General features: G+C 42.2%; 1 protein-coding gene across 1 annotated transcript in view; it reads right to left on the bottom strand.

Annotated features, from left to right (window-relative positions):
- Window positions 1–19,038, bottom strand: part of LOC122808293 (melatonin receptor type 1C-like) — a 97,440-nt gene that overhangs the window by 40,911 nt on the left and 37,491 nt on the right. Inside the window, exon 3 of the mRNA XM_044079258.1 lies at window positions 10,250–10,498. Within this exon, the coding sequence (XP_043935193.1) occupies window positions 10,250–10,498 (249 nt within the window). The remainder of the gene's footprint in view (window positions 1–10,249; window positions 10,499–19,038) is intronic.

The raw sequence follows: 19,038 nt of genomic DNA, 5'->3' as shown, positions 1-19,038 counted from the left end.
TCATAATTAGAAAAGAAAAATTTCATATTCGAGAAATATACAACTGTAATACAAGATCAGTTGTATATCTGGCCCAATGTCAACAATGTCCAGCATTTTATGTCAGTAAAACTGACCGTCGATTAAGAGATAGAATCTATGAACATGTATATGCAATTAAAAAGAAGAAAACCAACAATGCTTTAGCAAGACATTGTGATCAAAATGTTGAACATTGTTTTAAATTTAAGATAATTTCCCAAATAGGCCACAGCGTAGAAAAAAACTACAATAAAAAATACATAGATGACAGTTTAGTAAAATTACTTTTAGAAAGAAGTGAACTCAACTGGCAACTATGATTAAAAGCTAGTAACAAACCAGGACTAAACGAAATGTGCTCCATAGCATGTGTACTGAAGCTTAGGAATTTACTTAGATAAAAGGGGTTCACTGATGAACTAGGTTTTAGAGGTTAAACTATATATGAATACAAGTAAACATAATATGCTACTGGCAAAAAAAAATTCTCCTTTGTTAGTGAAAGTAAAAATGGACCATTTAAGAATGGAATTCCTTTCTTTGAAACCAAGTCTTATATTGTGCACACATACCACACTTTGTTTGACTTTTTTGACTTTTTACGAGTAATTTCATAGACTCAATACCACTTCTAATTCATCTATTATATTAAATATAAACATTATTATATACTCCAACTTAGATAGATAGTCTGTAGTAAGGATTTTTACAATATAATAGGAGTTGCATGTGGCGGAAGACAGGTCAAGTAGAAGTTAACATAGAAGTAGTGGGTTACTGTAGAGTACAGTACATAAGGTTTATTATTTAAACTGGACCATAGTAGTCATAGTATTAATCTTATAAGTAGCTAGGAATTGAATAATAAAAAAATTTTTAGTTTAACACCTAGATGTCACTTATGCTAATGTAGAGATCATTGAATAAAGCTTTAACAGTACATGGTTGCCGATCATACTAATAATCTTTTATTATTTACTACTGACAGTTTGTAACTGTATAAATATCTTTGTAAATTGGATTTAGAACATGAACAGATTTTTGCTAATTAGGGTAGCATGGTCCATGCACTTTATTTGGTATATTTTAAATAATTTTATGTAGAGCTTGTACTCATTTTGAGTGAAGGTAAATATAGCTTTAACATTTTTTAAATGGAGAACATTGTGACCTGATAGGTCAATTGTATAAGGAGAGGTTATTTAAACATGACTTTAATGTCGGTTTGTTGTCTGAAGAAGTCCGGATGGAATCCGGACAAAAAGCGCTTAACATTTATGGTCTTGTTTTATATGTTTTGCAGTTACTACTAGTACGTGCTAGTATTTTTAATACTGTTTTTTATTCTGTTTACGTGGCACTGGAAGTGTGAATAAATCCTTTGGAAGCACTACTGCCATTTGGGACTCTGCTTTTTTGCATTTCATTACTGTTTAACTGTATTTCATTGCTATTTACTGCACTTCGTTACTGTTTAACTGCATTTTACTGCATTTCATTGCTGTTTAACTGTATTTTTTTCATACTGTGAGCTCTGTTTTTGTGTAAGTGGTTAATCTGTGTTTTTCTGTGAGTTTAACTGTGTTCTTAACCCTTAAATTGAGTAAAATAATCCAGATAGATGTATGCTGCATCCAGAACTGTTTGTTTTTGCCTTCCGTGTTCCTGTCAGCCATCTTGTGTTTGCCTTCTGTTTTTCTGGCAGCCATCTTGTGTTTACTTTCTGTGTTCCTGACAGCCATCTTGTGTTTGCCTTCTGTGTTTCTGGTAGCCATCTTCTGGGTGGTGGGGGCCTATCATCTCTGCTAGTGAGAATAGCAGGGCTTCCTGTACCTTGTCTGGCACAAACTGATTGGTAAAGAGAGCAGGGGCTAGCAGGATTAGCTAGATTTCAGTGTTACTATACTCTTATATTTTTTGTGGTATTTAAACCCCATGTTTGTGCTGTTTTGGACTTTGTTTGCAAGTTTCACACTGCAGCTGCACTGTTTTTAACCAATTGCAAGGTATCCCAGCTGCAAATGTTTCCATAGTAAGACTTGTGTGATCACCTAGTAGCACTCATCTTAGGATTTCCACCTTTTACCTCCTTAGCTCTCTCTAGCCTCTCTCCTTCAGATTCTGACAAATATGGATGGCCAATTTCCTCCAGTTTCTCCTGCCAGTCTGGTTGATATGGGCATCTTGACTCAGTGTAGCAACTGCCTCATGCACATGAGCAATCTTCTGCTACTACCACCTAGGAATACAATTTGTGAGAGATGCAATTACATTAAGAAGCTAGAGTTTATTCTCTCTCCCTCACAAGCCAGTATATCTGGCATTGTGAAGGTTGTCAACACAAGCATCACACCTCAAACATCACCCACACCTACACAACACACATCCATGTGCAGAGGTCCTCAACAAAAATATACCCTAACAAAAGATACCTCTGAGGCAAAAACACACGTGAACTTCACAGCCCACCACAGCACACACCACACATAGTATGCAAACCTGTGTCTCACACCACTAAGGCCTAGCCATAAACCCAACACATTAGTCATATGAGACTCCATTGCGAGGCACACAGATGTGCCCCTCACCAGGATGGATAAGGAGAAAGTCACAGTTAGTTGGTTTGTCAAGTGCCAGAATTCACCATATTACACATGGTCTCAAGTCTCTCAACAACAGGTACTGTTATGACTCTGTCATAGTACATGCTGGTGTGAATGACTTGAGATGTACCACCCTGGACTATATGAAGAGAGATATATGATTGAGCTCGCTGAATGTGTGTCCCAGGTACGTATGTCCCTAGCCTTAAGAAGCATTCTACCCTCACCCAGAATGATGACTCAATACAAACAGAAAATGTCTAACTTTAACAATTGGCTTAGTTTCTGTGTCATTCCAAGGGGATCCAGTGCCTGACAGCCTGAGAAGACATGATCTACAGATCACAATGCTTTACCAGAGATGGCCTGCATCTGTCTCCCTTGGGCTTCAGGCTTCTGGCAAAGGCTTTTTCCTCCCCCATAGTGCCTTTTTTAGGCAATGCCATGAGATAAAAACTACAAAAACGAAAATTAAAGGTCATGCAGTTAAATGCTAGGAGTCTAAACATGAAACTGCACTCATTGCAAACATTCATAAACCTGGAAGATGCTAACATTTGTGCAGTAACAGAAACCTGTCTCAAAGCTGTGGAGAGCAACCCAGCCATACCAAATTACTCATCCTATCATACATTCAGACCCCAAACCATGGGCAGCAAGGCAGAAAGAGGTGGAGTTTCAATATATATGTTAAAGCCATACACACCTCCAGGGTGGTCAAACAGTATGATGCACACAAGACACTCCAGGTGCAGTTAACCATTGACAAGACCCCTGTTCAAATCATAGTTAACTACAGGCTCCCATCTTTGACTCAAGATACCCACTCCACCTATCTGGACCTCTTTGAATCTATCAAGATTCAATCCTTTACCCTGATCCTGGGCGACTTTATCTATCCAACCATAGACTGGAAGAACTACTCATGCCAAAACACAATTGCCTTAAGATTCCTTGATTTCATCAATGTGAAGGCCTTTGATCAGCCTATCAACACTGCCACAAGAGGTGATAATATCTTGGACATGGTATTAACAAACAAGAGTAACCACTGCAGCATCCATACAGTGTCATCTTCCCTGGTAAAATCCAACCACAAAGTGGTCACTTTCGCAGTCATCATCTCACCCAATCCCCCAGCTAGCGTCAAACAAAAGAACTTCTCCAAAGCTGATTACAACCTCCTGAGGGAAGGTATAAACAGCTTCACAGCCCCCCCCCCCCCACTGTAGGAACTGACACATATGTTCAAACCTACACCAAAGTACTGTGTGAGTATTTATACAGCTGCATGGAATCAGGAATACCCAACAGGAAAAAAATTGTCCGCCTCAAGAATTAAACCTGACTGGTGGACATCTGCAATAAATAAACTGTGTAATAAAAGGAAAAAAAATTGCTGCCCAGAACCAAGAAGTAGCAGGTGCCTAATTGGAAGCAATCTCTACTTAGCCTGAACAAGCAAATAAGAATGCTACTGAAATCCTCTAAAGCAAACTTTGAGTCCAAACTGGCCACATCTACTAAAGACAGTCATAAGGCCATCTTCACATATGTCCATATTCTCAAAGGAAGCATTCAGATCTGCTTAGATCTGGTGGTCAAGGACACCACATACACAAATGCCATAGATGGCTCCCTATCAGATGATCAAATTGCCATTTCCACGAATATGAAATGATCGATATGTATTGCGCGAACTACATAAACGCCGAACATCCAAAACAGCGAAATCCAAAATGTCGACGTGTTTTGGTTGGCCCGTCTGTGGTATAGCTCCGTAAGGTAAGTGTGCGATAGGTATGGACCTTAGGGTAGGGTGCGGGTTAAGGTAAGTGTATAGATAGGTAATGTATGTAAGATTTAGTGTAGTGTTAGAAGTAGGGATTTGTTAAATGTATTTATGTGTATTATTTATTTTGTTAGGGTATATCTCCATAGGGGAAGTGTGTGGTACTTATGGACCTTAGGGTTAGGGAGGAGTTAAGGATAGTGCATAGATAGTTGTGCATGTAGGTTTAGTGTAGGGTTAGAAGTTGGGTTTTGGTGCCTTACTTTAGGGTTAGGAGTAGAGATTGGTTAGTGTATGTATGTGGTTTATTTATTTTGTTTGGGTAGGTAGTATGTAGTGGGTGGTGGGGTTGGCTGACTGTGACCATTCGATGTTTTAAATTTTGCGGTTAGTACGTTCGGTCTATTCGGGGTTCAATTACTACGTGTCGCTCTTTTGGTATTTGCTGAAATGGATTTTCATGGAACTGATATAGACCCGCCAGACAGGTTCAGTTAAAACTTCACCCCTCTGTCCCCCATCAGTAAATCAGGACATCCCCAGCACTTTTCCCCCTCTTCTTATCTCTAGGGAGCAAGTCATCACTGCCCTCTCAAAGGCAAAAAATATAGCCTCCATGGGACCCAATAACATCTTAGGCTGCATCCTACAAAAACTCAGGCAGTCACTTGCAGCATCATTAGGGATCCTATTCAACCAAAGCCTGAGTACTGGCTTTGTCCCAGCTGAGTGGAGGACAGCCACTGTCATCCTTTTGCACAAAGGTGGGGCGTCCACTGATCCAGGAAATTATAGACCCATCGGCCCAACTAGCCTGATCTGTAAGGCCATAGAAAGGATTATCATGGACCTCATTAACACGGACATTGGCAAACTCCAAACACTCAATCCCACACAGTTTGGTGTCATCAAGGGGAGGTCATGCCTGTTAATTTGGTTGAATTCTTTGAGACAGTCACTAAAGCAATGAAGGGAAGATGGGCACACACCACCTACCCTGACCTGGCCAAAGCCTTCGATACTATTCCCAACTCAGGTATAATAGATAAACTCTCTCAACTAGGCATCAATCCATATGTTACTAGATGAGTAGAAAACTGGCTCACTGATAGAAACCACCTAGTCAAATAGGGGAAGCCACCTCAAGCAGTAGACCCGTAATGAGTGGTGTACCCCAGGGATCGGACTTGGGGCCTCTGTTGTTTGTGATGCACTTTTCTAAAGTGCAGGCCATAACCAGTGGGCTATGGCTGACCAAGTTTGCAGATGACTGCAAGTTGGGCACTGTCATCAATTCCTCTAGTGATGAGGACATCTTCCTAGAGTGTCTCACTCAAACAAATTACTGTTGCCAGAAACATAGCCTCAAATTGAATGACAGAAAAATGCATCATCATCCCCTTTGAAGATAGTGACATTCCCACAAATGATCAAATTGATAACAAGGTCCTACTCACGAAATCAATCATGAGGGACTGGAGCACTCGGGTTGATAGCAACCTGATTTTTGACAACCATATTGCCTCCATTGTATGGAAGGCTTTCTACATGGCTCACCTCATTAGAAAGGATATCTCATCCAGAGACAACGAGGTCATAATATCCCTGCATTCTTCACTTATAAGACCCATTATTGAGTGCAACACCCCTTTCCGCATGCATATCACAAAGCCCATGCAGCAGGTGGAGAGACCACAGAGTTTCCTCACCAGGAGAATCCAGGGCCTCAAACATCAACCCTACACAGACAGGCTAAAAGCTTTACCCCTCTACTCAGTCTCATACAGACTTCTAAGAGGTGACTTCTGACTGGCATACAAAGCAATCTCAAACCCCACCTTGATGGGACTGCTGCATATCCATAAGTCAAGCTCCACTCGATTAACCCGCACACACAACCTCAACCTGGTCTGTACATCAATAAGACTTCTTGGCAAGACAGATTTGTTTTCCAGAGACTCCCCCTTCTGTAGAAGAGACTCCCTCTCGATGTCAAGCAGAGTATCTCATTATTCCATTTTAAGCGCAAACTGGATGGGGAACAGAAAATGCACCCCTAGAATTCCACCTGTGTCCTTGCTGGACAGGTGCATTGGGTGCTGCCTTGTTGGAACATGGGCAAATCTGTTGGCTAGGCTTGTAAGGGCCTCAGGGCCAATAGCCTAGTAATTTCCTATGATCCTATGATCTGGTGCTTGGACATCCCACTTAAACGGAGCTGAGAGCATTACTGCATATTATCAGGAACATCTGTAGGTATAGGAAACAGGTTTACCTGTATCACATGATGAATGAGTGCTAAGGGTTTTATGCTGAGAAAAGTGTTTACATTTTTTTTTACTTGACATAATGGCTTGTTTCTGCTGACTGAGCAATACATCAGCAAGGCAAATAGATCTTTGCATTTGCAAACATTACACAATCTATATTCATGACGTTTTAGTCTTGTGAGTTGCTCATATAGGACCAAAAATAAATATAGATGCTGCAGTATTTGTGAATGGCACTCAAACTTATGGGTAAATACAAACAAATAAAAAAACTGAGATAACTGAAGCAAAAAAAAATAAAAAATACCAGCACAATGATGGCAAAGCCAGCCTCACATTTTATTTAACATCAACATCTAGATGATTACATTGTAGTACTTTATAAACTGTGTGTTTCACTTTATTGTCCTCTAACTAGGATTTTTTGTTTAATATGCATGTATGTTCAAGCAGGAAATACTATCGGGGGAGTCAATAAACCCTACATGGTCATTTTCTGTGTGCGTGTCAAATTCAGATTTAGTAAGTGCTGTGTAGAGGTGCACACCCCCAAACAAACAAGTTGAACACTGTGGCATGCTAATTGCAGCATAAGCAGCTGAAATTAATGCTAATCAACCAATCCAACATGGCAGAGCTATTCAACAAATTATAAAACATCTGTATAGACTCTATGCTGTTTTTTCGTGTGAATACCAAAACTTTTGGAATACTGCCATGGAAAGGTGTCTACATGGACAGAATGTTAGGGGCTGCTGCTTTAATTCATTTGTATATGCTACAGGCTGATGCCAAAGATGCTGCTGCTACCAATAGGCCAAGAAGGAGAAGAATTTTCAGGCCCCGTTTAACTTTTCACAACCTATATGATGTGGAAATTGTAGATCTCTACAGAGTGAACAGGGAAACTGTACAGAAACTCCATGACCTCTGCCGTAATGATCTCAGAGCCAGAACCAACTGAGGAGAACCCATCCCAGTGGAGACAAAGGTATGTGTAGCCCTTAGAATCTTAACTACAGGTAACTTTCAGAGACCAATAATGGACATGTTGGAGGTGTTACATGCATCAGCATCCATGATTCTCTACCAATTCCTGAATGCCATGGACCAACATGCCAGTGACCACATATATTTTCGCAGTAGTTCTGAGGAGAAGGCCAGAAATATGCAGGAGTTTTACCATGTATCACATTACCCTGAAGTACTGGTTACCATAGATTGCACACATATAGAAATTATGGCACCACTCAGGGAACAGGGTAGCGTCTAAATAAACAGAAAGGGCTGCCACTCTATCAACTGCCAAGTCATGTGTAATGCCAAGGGAATCATCTTGAACGTGTGTGCTGGCAATCCTAGCAGTTACCACAAATCACATATCTGACACACCTCCCATCTGTACCAGGTGTTTGCTAAGGGAGATATCTCACAGGGTCATTTACTGGGGCATTTAGGCTATGCACTGGAACAGTGGCTGATGACACCCATCAGAAATGCACACACACCCATGGAATAACACCATAATGAGCCACATGCTCAAACCAGAAATATCATAGTGCATGTCTTTGGGCTTCTGAAGTCATGATTCTGGTGTCTGGATATCTAGAGGAGCCCTGCAGTACAATCCATGGATATGTACAGAAATATTCACAGTATGTGCCATGCTACACAGCATCATCCTGAGGAAACAGCTTCAGCAGGATCAGCAAGGGGATGTGGCAGACATCTCACCACCAATAGCAAGGTCACCACAGCCACAAGCAGATGAGGAGTCAGAGGAGGACCCTCCGGCTGCTTTGGGTATAGGCAGACATAGACATGCTCAGTATGCCCTTGTATTAGCTAAGAGATAATGCATAACACCCACACTCATGACCTAGTGGCCTAAAACCTTCCTCCTACTCACATATATATATATATATATATATATATATATATATAGCAACACTGAAGCCGGGCAATTCACACAACCTTTAAGTCCACATGTACTGGCTGTGTACTTCTTGCATCAGACAGAGTCAGCCCTGAAAAAGTGTGGCAACTACTGCATTTACAAGGTAAGTCCTGAACCAGCAGTATATTGTTTAATAATAAGACTGTGTGGTATGGCCTTGCATTTCTTTACTTGGTATAGTAAGCAAGTGAAAAGTGGGAGATTTGTACAGAAATTACCTTAATATGGAACAGCAGAGATGTATTTGACTTATATGTATCCATTACTAAGTAGTAGGCCTCAGGCATCAAAGATTCACACAGTCATACCTCTCAAAAGTACTGCAGGTAACTGCATGCCATCAGTTTAGCACTATACATTTGTATTGGAAAATCATTAAAGAGAGAACTTAGTAATGATGCACATTGCAATTTCTGACTTCACAACCCTGACAAGATCATTCACTAAAAAGTTGGGAAATTCTGATGCTATCAACTTGTCTAACTTTCCAAGGCCAATATAACTCAAAGGTACAATTACCAGTTCAACACCACATATGCAGGCATACTAAGCAATAAGATAGCTCTGCACACTGAGCATCAGACACAAAGCTTATGTGTCCCTGAATTCAAAAGGTAGAAAACAGGGATATGGCAGAGTTCTCATCACTTGCACAGGGTACTGTGTGTGTGTGTGTGTGTGTGTGGGGGGGGGGGGCAGGAAGCCTAGGCTAACCCAAAAGGTTGGTGAACGTGTGTGAGTAAGAAAGAGAAACAGGCAGACATTTGGATAAACCAATAAAAGACCAGTGAGACAAAACGATTAATTGTTGTGTGTGTGTCTGTAGGGGTCCTCCAGGAGAATTTGGTGTGTAAGTGTCTGCATGAACACAGCCAAGCTCTGTGCTGGCTCTACATCTTAATATGTCAGACAGGTGTGAGCTGAGCATGATGGAGGTGGTAGTTCATCATTGTCATACCTGACCATGAGAACTGGCTCTACAAAGAGTTGCACTTGCACTTTTACACCCACCGTCAGATGCACTGCTGTTACGTGAATGTGACTGATGTCTGCTGGATGAGTTCCCTTCACAGGGATGGCCAGGACCATGACTCCATGGCCTGCCATGTCTTGGTGTGGACAGTGCACTCACTGACAGATCAGTGGAAGTACTGCCACTATGAGCGTGTTCAGGCACAGCCACATTGGCTGATAGAAGATGATGTGGCTGACCTACATCCATGAGGATGCAGTTCCCCTCCCAGTAGACATTTCATCACAGACAATGCTTTTTCCATGATAGACATCCCTCATTCCATCACAGACACCCCTCCTTCCAATGTGTCATTAACCCAATTTGTTGAATCGGTAATTTAGTGGAGGTATTCACGCATGTCACCCTGTGCCACATCTACAACCTTGAGTATTTGTCTGGAGCACCTATGGGAATGTGCCTGTGCAGCCATGAATTCTTTAAACTTATGTTGAGTGGCACAGAAAGAAACACCTGCAGCAGGTGGAGGAGAGACAGCAGGCCCCCTCCGAGCACCCCTATCAACCCTCCTGAGTGGCAGCCTGCCCACATTTTGGCTATGACCAGTGTCAGCAGGCACTGAAGCCACAGTACCCACACTTCCCTGATCAATGGTTTCACCCTCCACTTGTCCAGTATCTGATGGCTCACTGGAATGAGTAAGTGTAAGTCTACTGGCCGTGTCCAAAGTTATTGCAGGGGATGGCTGTATGTCAACCTCACTGTCATATTCAACCTCTTCACCCCCAAACTGTGCCTCAGTTTGGACACCATCATCATCAGCATTTGCTAATACACAGACATCAGGTGGGAGAGGGCCCACACTCCCACTGTCATAATCACCTGTCATAACAAGCAACAAACACAGGAAAAATGAATACCTACAGTACTATAGTCCAATACGTGCTAACAAATTAACATTGCTGCCACTGTTACAGAAAGTACAACAATACACACATCAGGCCTGATATCAACAGCACACACTAAAACATTTCTTTAAATTGCTCAGCAGTACTGACATAAAAATTTTGCCTTACCATCTGCAGATGAGATTTTCCTCTGCAATCTAGATGATTCTGGATGAAGTCAAGCAAGAGATAAGGGCAACATCATCACAATTATCAGTGACACAGTGGGGTATCACTTTTACCCTTTTATATGTCCATTAACTATACTTTCAAAAGAATTTGTCTGTCAGCTCCAACCTAAGCTAATAACTGTAGCAATCTCCAACCATCCCCCCAAAATACATGTGACACAGAGTCACTTATTGATTTCCATTGTTTTACTATACAACAGTATTTAACAGAAGCCAAAGCCTACCTGGAAGCTCCTCCTGGCACGTGCTTGTTGTCTCTGAAATTGTAACCCTGATAGCCAGGACATGCCATAGTGCACTCTACTGGGTACTGTCTGGATCACTGATATTGACCAGGAATTCCTTACTGGTTGTAAGTGGTCATTCCCTAACATGCCCTACCCTGGTAGCCATCTGGTCAGGGCCCACTGAAGCTGCACTTCTCTCTGCAGATGTGATCATGTCAGTGGCCCTGTGGTGCACCTGCTTGTATGTCCTGCCATGGCCACCCACAGCATTCACATTGTCAACTATCTGTTGCCAAATTTGTATGCTATGTACCATATCTCCTTATCCTCTTTCCAGCAGAAAACACCATGTTGCCTAAAGGCATCCACTATCAACTGGTTTTCAGCATCAGTGAAGGGGGGGGGGGGTCTCCCAGGATTGACATGCTTGGGTGGCCTACTCCTAGTATCCTAAAAGACAGCAGAAGGATAATACACATAACTACAAAATAATTGTTTCTAGATAAAATAGAAATGGCAACCATTCAGTAGTATCCCATGGAGACACATACAACAGTGTACAGATGTGAAATACAAACAGGCATGATGTAAAATTAGGAGAGTAAAAACAGCAACATATAATTGTTTGTGTCATAACAGTAATTAACCTATGCTCCTCCCAAAAGGAACAGTCTATCCTTGTTTGTGCCATAACAGTAACTCACCTTTGCTCCCCCCAGATAACAGGAAACGACACATTTTGCTAACAGACCATCTTTGAAATGCTAAAAGTGCTATCAAGGGAACTGTCCCTCAAACATTTATACATATTAATCACAGAGCATTCCATTTTCATATATTGACAATCATGTATACATCTAAAATGACTTGGCAAACATGACCATGCCATCAGTAAACTTCTAACTAATCTATACAGATAAAAGTGTAAAAGCATTTGCTTCAGATTTTTGTTAAATACATTCCAGCATATGCAGTATGTAGCTGACAAAATGGAAGCATACCTTCTTAAGTTCAGTACTCTATACAGATATATTCTGAAGAAATAGCATTATGTGCAGTATTCCCAACATAAACATGTCTTCTCACCACTTGTTTCCCTAGGTACTTAGTTGCCTTTTTATATGGTAGAGATTCAGGGCTGTTAGCACAGTGAAGATGCTAATGATGTGTGAAACAAGCTCCTCAAGGAAGAGCAAACCTGCCTGATGGACAACTACCATTAACAGACTTTACAATAAGAGGAAGACATTGCTGTCTAAGAGTAAGAGGAAGCAAGCCCTAAACTGGAAACACTCCCTCCTCAGCTTAAACAAGCAAATAAGACTTCTTGTGAAGTCCTCCAAAGTGAACTACGAATCCAAATTAGCTTCCTCAATGAAGGACAACCATAGGTTCATAGGTTAATAGGTAGGTACTAGGCTATCAGCCCAAGGGCCTACGTAAGCCTAGCCAACAAGATTCCCTGGCTTGCGCTACCCAAGAAAGTTGTTTTCCTATGCCACTGTCGATCAGAGACACAGAAGTGATCCCTGGGGTGTATTTCCTATTTTTCATCCACTCATCAAGATTTTTCTTGAAGAGTGCTAATGAAGAACTTTGCTTGACATAGATGGGTAGCCTGTTCCAGAGTATGGAAAGTCTCTGGGACAGGAATCTATCCCTCCAGCATGTCTTGTTTATTGTGGTGACAAGGTTTAGGCCCCTAGAGCATGTAGCTTGGAGGGATTGGGATTTCTTTAGGTGTAGGCATGTCCAACAGCTCTGGGTTTGACATAGCTTTACATGTTAGGCAGAGATCACCTCGGAGTAGGCGATATGCTACGGAGTAAAGCTGGAGTTTTTTTGAGGCGGTCAGTGTAGGGCATTTGTTTGAGGCCAGTGAACCTCTTTGTGAGGCACTTCTGTGGCCTTTCCAGCTGCTGCAGATGTCTTGTGAGGTACATTCCAAAAGGGGCGTTGTACTCTATAATGAGTCTAATGAGTGTCGAGGAGAGGGGAACAATGACCTCTTTTTTCCTGGATGAGAACCCTTTTATGATGAGGTATGCCACGTAGAAGGACTTCCTGACTACTGTGGCGATGTGAGTAACAAAGGAGAGACTACTGTCCACCTGGGTCCCACGGTCTCTTATCACACATTCAGAGTTAAGTAGATTGCTGCCTATGTTGTAGTTCATGGGTGCAGAGTTTTTACCAAAGGGGATGACACTGCACTTTTTGGCACTGAACGAGCTTGAGGCCTTGGCTCTGACACCAGGCATCTGTCTCAGCGAGGCCCTTCTGTAGGATGTCCACATTATTTGAGGACTTGACTATGGCTCCTAGTTTGCAATCATCTGTGAACTTCGTTAGCCAGAGGCCTTCTGTGGTAGCCTGTACGTCAGAGAAGTAGATAACAAACAGGAGAGGTCCCAGGATGGAACCCTGTGTTACTCCACTTGTCACTGCTTTGAGGTCACATTTGGAGTTTGCAACTTTTACAGTGTGGGTTCTGTCAGTGAGCCAGTTGGCTACCCATCTTGTGATGTAGGGATTTATACCTAGTTAATTCCAGAATGGGGAATGGTGTTGAAAGACTTGGGGAGGACAAGATAGGCTGTATGAACCATCATACCCTCATTTACAGCTTTGGTGACTGCCTCCAAGAAGTCGATCAGGTTCAGGAGGCATGATCTGCCTTTCACAAACCTGAACTGGGTGGGATCCAGAGTTTGGAGGTTACCAATGTCTTTGTTTATGAGTTCCATGATGATACATTTCATGGCCTTGCAGACCAGGCTCGTCAGGCTAGTAGGTCAATAGTCCCCAGGATCAGTGGTGGCTCCCCCTTTGTGGAGTGGGATAACTGTTGCTGTGCGCCATTCAGTGGGCACAAAGCTTGATGCGAGGCTATTATTGAGCATGATGCTTAAGTGGGGAGCCAGTTCGTTCTGAAGTTCGTGTAAAACGCAGCCTGGAATGTTGTCCGGTCCCATGGATGCTGTGTTTTTGACTTTACAGAGTGCAGCTTTTACCTGCGTAGTTGTGATTACAGGGACTCTGCATTCTTCCTGTATAGATATGGGCCCTTTAGGGGAATGGGGGGGGGGGGTAAACTTAGCACTGAACCTATCTGCCAGGATGTTGGCAATATCAGCTGGTTCTGTAATTTTCGTGCCTTTGTGCTGTAACTCAGAGCAGATCTGGGTGTTGCCATCGAGATTCTTGACATAGCTATAGAATGCTTTGTGGTTGTCTTTAGAATTAGTGGTGATTTTGTTTTTCTAGCTAGCTTTGGAGGATCTTATAAGGGATCTCAGCTTCTTACTTAGGCTGACCAGGGTCTCCTCCACATATGGAATTCTACTCTCATTTGCAACAGTTTCTTCCTTCTGTTGTACAGTTTGTTTATGGCAGGGGACCACCAGATTGGCTTCCTTTTTTTGGAGGATAGCATCTTGGTTCTGTTTGGGATAGCACGATCCATGCACTTGTGTAAGTGCTTATTGAGTGCATTTGTGTAGGATTCAGCAGTTGTAACTGTATTGTCCATCTGCATGGGTGTCATGAAGTTCACCACTTCTGTCTTAAGAAGCATGACGTTGGCTTTGGAGAAATGTTTTACTGTAGTTTCCTTAATGGGGGTGGGGGGTGGGGGCGGGATGTGGATATCAAGGGTGATTAGCTTATGGTCGGATCAGACCAACGAGGAGTTAACTTCAGGTGTGGAACAGTGGTCACTCATGTTGGTAATGACTAGGTCTAGGATATTGTTGCCCCTGTTGGGGGTGTGGATAAGTTGATTCAGGGCATTGGAGTTTATGAATTCCAGAAAGCGTTGAGCTAAGGAGTTGGTACATGAGTAGTTTTCCCAGCTAATGGTGGGGTAGTTGAAGTCACCCATTATTAGGGTGTTTGGTTGAACCCTAATATTTTCCAGTACATCAGGAAAAGAGGAGTGGGAATCCTGGGGCATGGTGGGGGATTTGTAGCTAACTACAATTTGGATTGCAGTTTTGCCCAGAGTTATTTGCACTTGGATAACCTCGGATGCATTATGCTGAGCAACTGGCTTGGAGGTGTGTATATCCTTAATGAATATGGACACACCTCCACCTTTGGTGTTTCGGTCCAGGTTACATGGCCGAAAAGTGTGGCATGAGTTATAGCCTGGTAGTGCAGGGGTGCTCTCTGGAGCCTTGAACCAGGTCTCAGTCACTGCACAGATATCAATGTTCTCCATTTTAAAGAGTGCCTCAAGTGAGTGCATTTTGAAATTTAGACTTCTAGCATTAAGTAGCATTACCCTCAGTTTTTGCTTGCCTGTTCCTGTTACGGTGGTGAATTCATTATTTGAACCTTGCCTAAAAAAGGCACTATAGGGGCAGCAAAAGCCTTAGCCAGTATCTGGAATCTCAGGGGCGACAGGTGTAGGCCATCTGTGGCAAAGCATCCTGGTCAGTCGACCATGTCATCCCAAGCAGACAGATAGTGGATCCCCTTAGAATGACACCAGAAACTTAGCCAATTGTTGAAGTCAATCATTTTGTCCTTGTACTGCAGTATCATTCAGGGCGATGACAGAATGCTACTCATGGCTAGGGTCATACCTGCCTGGACTACAAGATCGAAGAGCTCTTCCATGTCTCTTTTCATGTAGTCCAGGGAGGTACATCTCAGGTCATTCACACCAACATGGACAATGACAGAGTCATATTTGCACTTGTAGTGGAGTGACCTGAGTGCCTCAGTTATGTGGTGGATCCTGGCACCCAACAGGCAGCTGACAGTAACCTTCTCCTTGTTTAGCCTGGTGAGTGGGACATCAGTGTGCCTGACTATAGAGTCACATATGACTAGTGTGTTGGGTACGTTGTTTTGCCTTATTTTCTCTGGTTGAGTGGCACACTGAGTCTGTGGGCTATGTGTCATTTGGGTTGTGTTGTGGGATGGCGGTTGCTTGCGTTTCTGCTTTGGAGATCTCTGTTGCTTAGACAGATTATTATTGAAAGCCTCCGCGAATGTTTTTGTGTTACTATGTGTGGATTTTGGTGGTGTAGATTTAGTGAGACTATGTGATGAGTGTGGTGTGGTGCAAATGTTTACCTTCTCAACATGACTGTCAAGTTCAGTCTTGGTTGGAGAGAGCTTTACCTCCAGTTTGGCTAGATAAGTGCATCTCTCACAGGTTGCAGTGTTGGGTGGTAGGAGGAGAGGGTTGTCTGTGTACATGAGGCAATTTCTACATTGCCTCAAGATGCCCAGATTCATCAGACAGACAGGAGAGAACACTGGGAACTGACCCTTGGACATGCCTGAATAACAAACTATTTTCCTCTAGATAAGTGATGGAAGTGAGTACAAGAGCTGTTTTTCTCTAAGCAAGTGAGAAAAGAAAGTACAAAAACTGTTTTCCTCTAGGTAATGAGGAAGATTGAGTGCTATAGTAATTAGTAGCTTTTTAGTGCTTACAAGTTCTGAACAAGTGCTGAGCATGAATAAGCAAATTTAAGTGCTAAAACTAAGAATCTGTATCTGCACTAGATGAGTTACAGGACAGAAACAAGTGCAAATGCAGGCTTTCAAATCAGAAAGTTGAGAGAGATGGAAGCGATTGCCCAAATGGCCAATAACTACAATTTCTGAACCAGAACCACTCCTTATGTTGTAGACAGGTTACCTAGTGCTTACCACTCCCACTGATAAGCTAGAAGGCTTCCCTCCAACACAGAAAGTCTTGGGGTGCTCAGAAGCTTACATACAGTCCTGGATACAGAAAATCTGTATCTGGAGCACAAGTTACAGGAAAGGTAGGGAACGGGCTTACAGTTTTTTTTTTTTTTGTTTTTTTACAGAAAAGTAGCAAAAATAGTAGTAAAATCAATCCACATGCAGTGCAAGCTCGCACACTTGAGTATGTAGCAATATTAGACCAAAAACAGTTTAAAGAATTGAATTAAATTAAAAAGGACTAAAAGCAAGTGCAGAAAGAGTTTATTAGGTAGAATGTGATAAAGAGATGGGACTGGGAGTGTCTCAGATCAAATCTACAGTGGGGCGGGCAACTGCAAAAGCCACCAAATTTAAACTACAAACCAAAATTAGGGAGGGTGGGTGAGACAAAACAGAGATCTAAGCAACAGCTAACAGTACAAACTCTAAAACCAAAAAAATATACTCGGCTCTGTATATTTGCACATCAGTCTCTCAGAACAGGGAGACAAAAGTTTCAACAGAGATCTAAGCAACAATTAACAAACTCTGAAACCAAAAAAATATACTCAGCTCTGTATATTTGCAGATAGTCTGGAAGGCAGTCTCTCAGAACATAGGTTCCAGCAATTAAATGCAGGCTGTTAGTAACAGGTCAATTTTATGCAAGTGATCCTTGAGTTAGATAACATACAAGCTGTAAAAAACAGTTATACCAACTGAAGACAGTGCAGAAAATAGGGGGAGGGGCATTCTTAGTTACATCCGTAACCTAAAGGGAATGGCTCATATTTGTTTAAAACTGGTAGTTAATGATACCACATATGCTGAGCCTGTGGACATAGCTAACCTGTTGGTCAACAGGTTCTGTGAAAACTTCACTCCTCAGTCCCTGCCACATGTACCCCATGACATCCCTACCACCTGTCCCCTACCTTGTATCTCTAAAGAGCAGGTTGCAAATGCCCTCTGTAAGGCCAAAATAAAGTATATATGGGACCTGATAACATCCCAGGCTGCATCCTATATGAGCTCCAACAAGAATTAGCAACACCACTGGATACTTTTTTCAGTCATAGTCTAAGCATTGAATTCATCCCAGCTGAATGGAAAACAACCATCATTATTCCTTTGCACAAAGGTAGTGCTTCCACTAACCCCGGGGACTATAGACCTATTAGCCTGATTAGCCTTATCTGCAAGGCCATGGAGTGAATCATCATGGATGTTATCAACAGAGATATAGGTAATCTCCAAACACTTGACCCTACTCAGCTTGGATTTGTCAAAGTGAGATCATGCCTTTTAAACCTGGTGGTCTTCTTCAAGACAGTCAGCAAGACCAGGATGAGGAGAAATATGTGCATACAGCCTACATAGACTTGGCTAAGGCTTTTGACACTATCCCCCACTCAGGCATCATTGAAAAACTCACCCAGCTAGGTATCAACCCTTATATCATTAGATGGGTTGCTAACTGGTTCACTGACAGAACACAGGTAGAATCTGTAGCCAAAATAGGGGAATCCACCTCCAACAGCAGACTTGTATCCAGTGGTGTTGCACAGGGATCAGTCCTGGGACCTCTACTTTTTGGAATCTATTTCTCCAAAGTACAAGCAAAAACTAAAAGTCTGTGGGTGTCAAAGTTTGCTGATGACTGTAAATGGGGAGCAGTCATAGAATCTCCAAATTATGTCAACATCCTACAAGAGGGTCTTACACAAACAAATGATTGGTGCCTTAAACTCAGTACAGAAAAATGTATTACTGTCCCTTTTGGTATGCTCAATGTTCCTGGTAACTACCACATCAATAGCAGCACCCTAAGTATGCACTCAGTGGTCAGAGATCTGTGCACACAGGTTGACAGCAACATTACCCCTGATCACCATATCTCCACAGTGGTAAGAAGGGCATTCTATATTTCTCATCTCATAAGTAAGGGCATTGTCTCCAGAAAAACAGAAGTTATAACCTCCCTATACTCTTCCCACATTAGGCCAATAAATGAGTACAAGGCCATTTTTGGTATGTACATTTCCAAGTTCCTTCAGCAATTGGAGAGACCTCAAAAGTTCCTCACAAGGAAAATCCAAGGTCTTCAGCATCTGTCTTATGTGGATCATCTGAAATCACTGTCATTTTATTCTGTTTCATACAGACTACTCAGAAGCAATCTCTGCCTTGCATATAAGGTAATCTCTGACCCTGCTTAATTGGAAATGCTGCATAGCCACAGGTCAAATGGAACATGGGTTACTTGTTTTAAGGACCTTAACCTAGAATGTGACATTAATGGAACCTGCTGGCAGTATAGATTTGTCTCACAGCGGTTACTACACCTTAGGAATAGACTCCCACTT

The sequence above is a fragment of the Protopterus annectens genome, chromosome 8.part0 (assembly GCF_019279795.1).
Source record: "Protopterus annectens isolate FY-2018-M chromosome 8.part0, PAN1.0, whole genome shotgun sequence".
Lineage (NCBI taxonomy): Eukaryota > Metazoa > Chordata > Ceratodontiformes > Protopteridae > Protopterus > Protopterus annectens.
The sequence above is the reverse complement of the archived record's forward strand: the minus strand, read 5'-3'. Positions and strand labels throughout refer to the sequence as shown.